The sequence below is a fragment of the Mobula hypostoma genome, chromosome 4, assembly GCF_963921235.1.
Source record: "Mobula hypostoma chromosome 4, sMobHyp1.1, whole genome shotgun sequence".
Taxonomy (NCBI): Eukaryota; Metazoa; Chordata; class Chondrichthyes; order Myliobatiformes; family Myliobatidae; genus Mobula; species Mobula hypostoma.
The window spans coordinates 65234394-65244220 of NC_086100.1; the positions used below are offsets into that span (position 1 = coordinate 65234394).

General features: G+C 42.9%; 1 protein-coding gene across 1 annotated transcript; it reads left to right on the forward strand.

Annotated features, from left to right (window-relative positions):
* The first annotated feature begins 4368 nt into the window (after positions 1 to 4368).
* Positions 4369 to 7524, forward strand: LOC134344808 (E3 ubiquitin-protein ligase RNF183). Its single transcript, XM_063044914.1, has one exon. It carries the CDS (start codon positions 4814 to 4816, stop codon positions 5582 to 5584), a length of 771 nt encoding a protein of 256 aa, XP_062900984.1. The 5' UTR covers positions 4369 to 4813; the 3' UTR covers positions 5585 to 7524.
* Positions 7525 to 9827: the final 2303 nt, after the last annotated feature.

Below are 9827 nucleotides of genomic sequence, written 5' to 3' on the forward strand. Positions count from 1 at the left end.
GAGATCCGAAATGATAGGAGAAGACAAGAGAGGGAGGGATAGAGCTAAGAGCTGGGAAGTTGATTGGCAAAAGGGATACAAGGTTGGAGAAGGGAGAGGATCATGGGATGGGAGGCCGAGGGAGAAAGGAAGGAGGAGAGGAGCACCAGAGGAAGATGGAGAGCAGGCAAGGAGTAATTGGGAGAGGGACAGAGAGAGAAAAAAGAGCGAGAGAGTAAAAAAAGGATAAATAAATAAATAAACAAACAAACAAATAAATAAGGGATGGGGTAAGAACAGGAACAGGAGGAGTGGCATTAATGGAAGTTAGAGAAATCAATGTTCATGCCATCGGGTTGGAGGCGACCCAGACGGAATATAAGGCACTCCATCCTGAGTGTGGCTTCATCTTGACAGTAGAGGAAGCTGTGGATAGACATATCAGAATGGGAACGGGACATGGAATTAAAATGTGTGGCCACTGGGAGATCCTGCTTTCTCTGGCAGACAGAGCGTAGGAGTTCAGTGAAACGGTCTCCCGGTCTGCGTCGGGTCTCGCCAATATACAGAAGGCTGCACTGGGAGCACCGGACGCAGTATATCACCCCAGCCGACTCACAGGTGAAGTGTCGCCTCACCTGGAAGGACTGTCTGGGGCCCTGAATGGTGGTGAGGGAGGAAGTGTAAGGGCATGTGTAGCACTTGTTCCGCTTACAAGGATAAGTGCCGGGAGGGACTTATCTCCGCCGCATCTATTCTCAGGATGAGGTTTTTCATTCCAGGATGAAGGAAATGTCTTCCTTTTTTAAAGAAAGGGGCTTCCCTTCCTCCACCATGAACTCTGCTCTCAAACGCATTTCTCTCATTTCACACACATCTGCTCTCACTCCATCCTCCCGCCACCCCACTAGGAATAGGGTTCCCTTGGTCCTCACCTACCACCTCCCAGCCTCCGGGTCCAACATATAATTCTTCGTAACTTCCACCACCTCCAACGGGATCCCACCACCAAGCACATCTTCCGCACCCCCCCTTCCTGCTTTCTGCGGGGATATCTCCCTATGCGACTCCCTTGTCCATTCATTCCCCCCATCCCTCCCTACCGATCTCCCTCCCAGCACTTATCCTTGTAAGCGGAACAAGTGCCACACATGCCCTTACACTTCCACTCTTACCACCATTCAGGGCCCCAGATAGTCCTTCCAGGTGAGGTGACACTTCATCTGTGAGTCGGCTGGGGTGATATACTGCGTCCGGTGCTCCCGATGTGGCCTTCTATATATTGGCGAGACCCGACGCAGACTGGGAGACCGTTTCGCTGAACACGTACGCTCTGTCCGCCAGAGAAAGCAGGATCTCCCAGTGGTCACACATTTTAAGTCCACGTCCCATTCCCATTCTGATATGTCTATCCACGGCCTCCTCTACTGTAAAGATGAAGCCACACTCAGGTTGGAGGAACACCACCTTATATTCCGTCTGGGTAGCCTCCAACCTGATGGCATGAACATTGATTTCTCTAACTTCTGTTAATGCCCCTCCTCCCATTCCTGTTCTTACCCCATCCCTTATTTATCTATCTATCCATCTATCTATCTATCTACCTATCTATCTATCTATCTATCTATCTATCTATCTATCTATCTATCCATCTATTTATTTATTATTGTTTTTTTCCTTTTTTTTCTCTCTCTCTGTTCCTCTCACAATAACTCCTTGCCTGCTCTCCATCTTCCTCTGGTGCTCTCTTCCTCCTCTCTTTCTCCCTCGGCCTCCCGTCACATGATCCTGTCCCTTCTCCAGCCTTGTGTCCCTTTTGCCAATCAACTTTTCCAGCTCTTAGCTCTATCCTTCCCCCTCCTGTCTTCTCCTATCATTTTTTGATCTCCCCCTCCCCCTCCCACTTTCAAATCTCTTACTATCTCTTCTTTCAGTTAGTCCTGATGGAGGGTCTCGGCCCGAAATGTTGACTGTGCTTCCTCCTACGGATACTGTCTGGCCTGCTGCGTTCCACCAGCATTTTGTGTGGAGGTAGGTATAATAATAACTTTTAAAGGTTGGCTGGACATATTCATGAATTGGAAACATTGAAAAGGTTATGGGCCGGCACGGGCAAATGGGATTAGGTTGGTTGGGGTATCTTGGTCAGTACGGTCTAGTTGGGCTGGAAGATTTCAGTGTTGTACTCTATGACTCTATATTGCCCCCATCTAAATACAGGCAGTGCTCAGGCTACAGAAGACCTGACTTATGGAAGTCTGACTTTATGCATAATCTCCCATAAATGCTTTAGCAATTTCACGTGACTAATAATAATCGTATTTTGTGGTGCACATTAACAACTGCAATCTGTAGATATTCCAGTAGTTTAACTACAGGTAGTCCGAGGGTAAATATACTACAAAGTGAAAGAACTATTGGCAGTGTATGCAGAGCAATTTGTTCAAAAATGGATGTTTCTGACTTATATAATAATCAGCTTTACAGACAGTTCTCAAGATTGGAACTCTTACGTAGCCTGGGAACCCTTACACTATCAAGGGATATTTGAAACCATTGCCCTTTGCGTCTGATGCAAACTCCATGCCTTAGCCATTGATTAGTTATCTCCTCCTGGTCACTGCCTGAGGGTGAAGCAGATTGATTGCAGACTTGGCATCCAAGCTACCTCTGCGATGAGCTTCTAAGCAGACAGTATGCTAACACTGAACCTTTCAATCATTGACAACATCCAGCTCTGCTCATCTGCTGCAGAATTCTTCACCCACTTTGTTATCCCTAGATTTGGTTATTATTCTTAATTCGGTCTGTCCATTGCCTTTCTTGAAATATAATCAGACAAATCTCTGCTACCTACATCTTCGCTTGTACCATGCCCTCCATTCACCGACCCTGAGCTTCCTGCCCTAAACTACATTTATTTAAAAATACCTTATTTTTGTTTCCTTACCTGTCTATTGATTCCACACCTCCAACACCCACCCTCCTACTACACACCCCATCAGCTTCTGTATGTCCACAAGCTATAAAATATACTGTATGTGTTACTTCTACACTGGAACCTTGATCAGTCTCAGGTGCAGCTGCACCTCCACTGGTGGCTGTGCCTTAGGGCGAAAACTCTGAACTCCAAACCTCTTTCATCCCCTTCTTCCTTAAAGACACTCCTTAAAACCAAATTATAGTCATTCATACAAATTGGTTGAGTCTCAGGTTTCGTAATTATGCTCCTGTGCAATGTTTAAGAATGTTACGCCATGTTAATGCCAGACCATACATGGACATAATTGTTGTTGCTATTACTTATCCTAAATGAACATTACCCAAAACAAAATCAAACTATCATTCCTTTCATTGCTCCCTGTGGGATTTTAAAGTGACAGCTAAAATTATATTCTGTTCATTTACAGGACGTTGACATATTGACAAGGCCAATATTTACTCAAGATTCTCAAATGCCCTTGAAAAGGTGGTGGTGAACTATATTCTTGGAGTATTGCACACCTTGTGTTGGATAAGGAATTCTAAGGTTTAGACCCAGGGATGATGAAAGATTAGCAATACACTTTCAAGTCAGAACAGTGTGTGACTCGGACAGGAATCTCCGGGTGATGGTGTTCCAAGTGTCTATTGCCTTATTCTTTACGGTGCTAGATATGTGGGTTTGGGAGGTACCTGGGCAAATAATTGTGGCGTATTTTGAAAATTGCACATATTGCACACCCAGTATCTCACTGATGGAATGTGAGACTGTTTAGGGTAACAGGTAGACTGCCTACCAATTGTCTTCATAATAGTTATTTATTGTTTATGAAATGCTAAGACAGACATGGTTAGGTGTAACTTAGCATATTTTGCTGTAGAATTGTTAAAGACACGGTTTGCCTGCTTAGATCACTCACCCTGTTCTTCCCACGGGCCTTTGATAGTCACTGGTTCTGAGAACACATCGATCCCCAGCGGCCAGTCGTCAGCATTCTGATTCTGAAGCAGTGTTCAGCATTGTTCTCGTAGTTGAGATTTCAGCTAGTTTACCTAGGGTAACATAAATGGTGTCCCAAATGTAACAACTTCGAATACTAATGATGATAACTGTGGCAAAATTGATCAGTGTCTATTGTGTTGTGATAATATACGTATATATCCACTTATATGTTCAATAACATAACGTAACCTGAGATACTGGATTTACAAAACAGCCAACATTCTCATATTACTGTTTTGTTGTATATTATATCGATGAGAAGCAAAATCAGAAAATGCAATAATTTAGATCGTTGACCAATTGACTTAACCAATTGTTATTTAATCCAGCAGAGGTCAGATATAAAATTCCATCCAAACTGAGTATTTCTAATATATACAGTATATATGCAATTACGAATTCTGTTTCAAGTGCTTCACTTGTTTGCGTCTCTATTCCTCTTCCACTTGTGCGAGTCAAGTATTAGTTCAATGCCCTTGAGCATGAGCGAAAGCAGAACTAACAAAGAAAGGTTATCTGGATTTTTTTTTTCATTCTCTTCCTTTGCGACCGGTCTTAGCCTGAACGATTCAGGAATCTCGCATTGCAGCCGCCAGATTACATCATCACCTCCCTGTCTTCGCGTCAAAGCCGAGCGGTTGGTTTTATTATTAAAAGGGACAGCATAAAATGCAGGGCTGTACGAACGGGATTGTGTTGTACTAACAGCAAAAAATGAGAGAGAGGGAGAGGGAGAGAAAAGGAGCCAATCCCACTGATGTGAGTGTTTCGGTGCATGGTTTTAAAAAAGCAAGATTTGTTATCTTTTTGTTCTCTCCCCTGTTACCCCCACGCTTATTTTAAGATGTCATGGCAGAGGCGGAGGGAAGTCTACCGGCAGCGGATGCAACAACCCTGTACGAGGAATACGAGTGCAAGATCTGCTACAATTACTTCGACCTGGATCGAAGAGCGCCCAAGATTCTAGAGTGTCTGCACACGTTTTGCGAGCAGTGCCTGACCACACTTCACGTCAGGGAGGACCGGCCATGGAGAATCGCCTGCCCTATCTGCCGGCACAAGACAGCCGTGCCTGACTACAGGATCCACAACCTGCCCAATAATACCAAGGTCACCGAGGCTTTCCCTCTCTACGTGGGCGCCGATCCGCTTCCTCAGGACGCGCTGCCTCCGACGCCCCAGTTACATCGGTTCAACCAGCAGCGACAGCATCACTCGCAGCATCACCATCAGCAGCAGCAGCAGCGGTCCAGCCCTGTTCTACCGCCTGAGATAGCGATCCCCTCGGCGGCAGCAAGCAGCCACCAGTCCCCGGGACCCTCGGCGCCCTACGAGAGCTGCCAAAATTGTAAGAGGGCCGCTCTGACCGCTGGCTGTGTCTGCGTCATCTTCTCTTTCCTCTCTATGGTGGTGCTGCTCTTCACCGGCCTGATCTTCGTTAATCACTACAACAGTTCGCCCTCGCCCGTCGGCCCCATCTGTCTGTCGGTGGCCAGCATCCTGGCCTTGTTCTCTGTGGTCGTCACATGGGTAATCTGCTGGCTCAAATATCGGCCCGACACCAACGGGTCAGGAAATAACAGGGCGTCCGCCTCCTCGGCACCTAGGAGAAACACTTAGCGAAATTTGGCAGCGGTGAAGCGCACCGGGCGTTTTGTTATAAAATGACCAATTGGAGAACAAAGCCCAGTACTGCCACGCTGTTATCCAATACTGCTGCATGTCGAAGCGAAAGGAAACGACCAGGGCCGGAATACGTTCATTCAACACCTTTCCCCTTTACGCATCACACGTCAAACCTAAAATATTTAGAATGACTTATGTTTAGCTTGTTGTTGAAATAACTAGTGCCGATATGTAGATGTACCCTACTGGCTGGCTATGTTTGTACTAATAACGGATATTACATGCGTGGTATTGTGTTGAAATGTACATGTTCGAATTGTACCGAATGTGAAATATGCATAATTAGATTTTGATGATGAAAGAAAATTATATATGTTCAGTTAAAAAAAATGCTGAGAAACGTGATTGTTTAAAGTCACTAAATTACGGGGCTCGGTTTCCTGGATTGAAAACCACAGGATAACGAGGAGTTTTGGCGGGTTAATGGGTTTCCTTATGGAATTAGTTTCCTGACAATAGGACGACCTCGTAGACAATGGCTCGTTTTTACTAGACAGACTGCTGGGTATCAGGACTACTGTTGCAAAGAAGAGCCTTTTAAGTCTGAAAAGTATCTTATATGTAGATGGACTGTAGTTTGATGGACTTGAGTCAAATGTAGGCTGTTGAAAAGTGGTTATAATTAACTCGATATGCCACTGAAGCAGCCCAAGTGCATTCACAGCAGAATACGTCAATTTCTGTGTATTAGTCACAATTACTATTTGTATTTATTATATCATTAATACATACATTTAAACTATATACATCTTCGGGTAACACGATTCTCACGATACAGGCAATAAACGTGTAAGGACATTAACCAACAGGAGCCTTAACAGTGTACATGAGCAAAATGTAAATGTATAAAATCATGGAACACTTGAGGATAAAATGAAATTTGAAGTATTCTGTATGTTTGCATCGGTCTTATAACATTCGGGTGGATTTAAATTAAAGGAAAAGTACCGAAACCAGTACAGGAAATTGTGAGTCATAAATCACTTCTCGAGGATCCAACAAGTCTACTGAATCAATCTCCATCCTGTGTTAAAGTTGCACTATGATGCATCTGGATACTTAGAGCCCGAAAGAGTGGCAAGTTCCAAAGCAAACAGGCTCTGTTAGAATTCCTGGCATAATAACATTGCATTGCGGATTTGTAATTTCTATTTCCAAGATGAGATTTTTAGAATTTGTCCAGAGTGAACCAACATTACATCTTGTTGCATTTTTGATGGAACTAAAAGATAAAAGAAATACGAATCTTAAAAACTAATACGGGAGGATGCCAATTGAGAAACCGCCTCTGGACTGATGCGTCAGTGCTCGAAATCTGGGCAAATATTAAACAAAAATGGAGGCAGATGCGCGACTGAGCGCACGTACACGGGAGGCTCACTGCTCCACCGAGGACTGTGACGATAGGAAATCAATCTGACTGTTGGGAAATGCACAATCCAAATGTTTTCAGTGCCTGAACTGTGTGGCCTTTCAAGTGATTTTGTAAGTACTGTATAATTCAGGACATGAGTGATAATCTAATGAACTATTATGAGAACTAAAGTCAAAATAGTGGTCTTTCTGTATCTGGAATATGAAAAAATGTGGCTTGACTAATGGCCCAGATAGTCTATCTCGATATCGCATGGTGGCAGTTGTGTGGTGAGAATGTGCTGTGTCTTCTCAAACAGGTTCTCGGTCACCACTGAGTCTGCTTATTTTAACAGTGTCAAGAACATCTTGGCATTAAGGCTGAAAGAAGGGAAGGGCTGCTACTGTCCCAGGTTGCTATCTGCGTGCTTGCTTTCTTGTGGGAATGGTGTGTGTGTGTGTGTGTGTGTGTGAGATTAGGAGGCAACTCGCCTGGTTACTGCGTTTCCATGGTTAAATGGTCTATCCAAAAAACAGATAAGACTCTTTGGATCTGATACTGAAAGCGGCCTGGTGCTCAAGAGAGGGGAGAGGGTGTTATGACAAAATAATCACCGTTTTCGGGACAGAAAGAAAGAAAGACGCTGCAAAGTTTCCACTGATATTTCCTACTAGTTCCTGTGTTTTTTAAAATATAAATCACAGTTGTCTTGAAACCATCTTGTGAGATTCCAGTACGTATTTGCACGCTTTACGAATTAGGTTAGAGTCGGACAGCCTAAAACTTTACATGTACGGGAACTGCAGGTTAGGCAGTATTTGCAGTAAATTAAACAGCAGAAATCCCTTGCGGTTTCCGAGCTGAAACGTTAGCTTCGTTTCTCCTTACAGGATCTACCTCACCTGCTCATTGCTTCCAGTATTTCATGCTTTTTTTCTCCCTGGATTTTCAGCATATTTCATTCAGAGGAAATCGAAACACTCAGCAGCTCAGGAAGCATCTATGGAGAATTCACTTTTAGGTCGAAGCCCTGTCATCAGAACTGAGAGGCCTCCTGACCTGCTGAGTGTTTTCTGCGTGCTTTCTTTCCGATTTCAGAATTGGAACATTTTTATTTGCATTTCTTAAAATAAGCAAATGATTCCTTTTAGATACTGGACTGTGTTAAGAATTTATAGATCAATATGCTATTACTTAATTTCAATGCGAAAACATAGCTCTTGCACACAACTGAGATGGAGAGATTTACAAATCAAAACTAAATTAACTTTCCTAGATCTCAAACTTTACTCTTTATATCGTATTAAATACTTGTTTGTGACATCAACAGAAATGTATTATTTACCTGTTCTAAGTGCACGAGACGCAAGCAATATTCACGCAACACATTTTGCTTAGCGACTTAAATTTCTGTCACTCACATCGCAAGTTTGCGTTCATAGTCTATACCAATAGAGTTAAAGTGATAGATGTATTTGTTGGATGTTAACCAAAACTACACCCCAGAAACTGAGTGAAGACAGAAACTAAAACTCTTATAATGCAGCTCTACACATAGGTTTTAGTTTATCCCGGTAAGATGGTGGATTTTCAATCATGGACTGGAATAGATTACTTCCCTAAAGGTTGAACCTGTGGAAGATAGAAAAGCTCCACCCCATTAGATTTGTAGAATAAAAAAATAGAAATGAATTGTCTGATTGAGAATGATATGGAAATCCACTTATGGATTCATTTTTGAGGAATGCACGTTTAGCTCTTTCTGATTTGTAAATGGGCCTGGATGTTTTGGATATGGTTGTGCTGGTCAAGAAAAGAGAGCTTTAACCATTATATACACCAGAAGATGCTGGCAATCTAAAGCAACACCCACAAGATGCTGCAGGGAATCAGCAGGTTGGGCAGCATCTATAGAAATGAATAACCAGTCCATGTTTCAGGCCGAGACCCTTCTTCAGGATTGAGGAGGAAGGGGAAGAAACCAGAATAAAAAGGTGGTGGGATCCACTCTCCTCTCCGATTAGATTCCCTCATCTCCAGCCCTTGACCATTCCCACGTTTCTGGTTTCACCTATCATCTTTCAGCTAGCCTCCTTCCCCTTCCCCCACCTTTTTATTCTGGCATCTTCCCCCTTCCTTCTCAGTCCTGAAGAAGGGTCTTGGCCCGAAACGTAGACTGGTTATTCATTTCCATAGATGCTGCCTGACCTGCTGAGTTCCTCCAGGATTTTAATCATGACCACTGTTTTTCAATTAAAATAATGACATAGCTATTACTAGAGAACACAGTACTGTACCTATATACTGTAAATTGCTATGTGAAATGTTTTCTGTCTTTAAGTACAAATGACAATTGTGTAACTAGAAATAATATAAGATCCAATTGTATGGATTGGGTCTAGTTGGATCTGAATTGATTTTGTCCAAAGAAAAGAAATGCAGGAAGTAAACAAAAATTTTATAACTCTTTATCTTACCTTTCTTATCCATGATTGGCAAATTTTAAAGATGAAGCAAGCTTCCAACTTTTCAAGTGATACAATAATCTATTAAAATGAGTTTACCAAGCCATTGTTATTTTATGCAGCCATACCTCATGATGTTTCAGAATGAAGACCTGTGTTCTATAACAATTAACTAACATTTTTATTTCTAATACTTCAGGGAATTAAACTAGAAGTTGAAGAATGGCCATGTGGTTTAATTGGGACGTTTGCAGATGAGTATAACCCCTAGGTAAGGGAAGGGGTGCTTGCCAGATTCAGAATATTTAAAGTTTCAGTCAATAAATTCAAGAGAATCAGTATTCATCTGAAAAGGCTG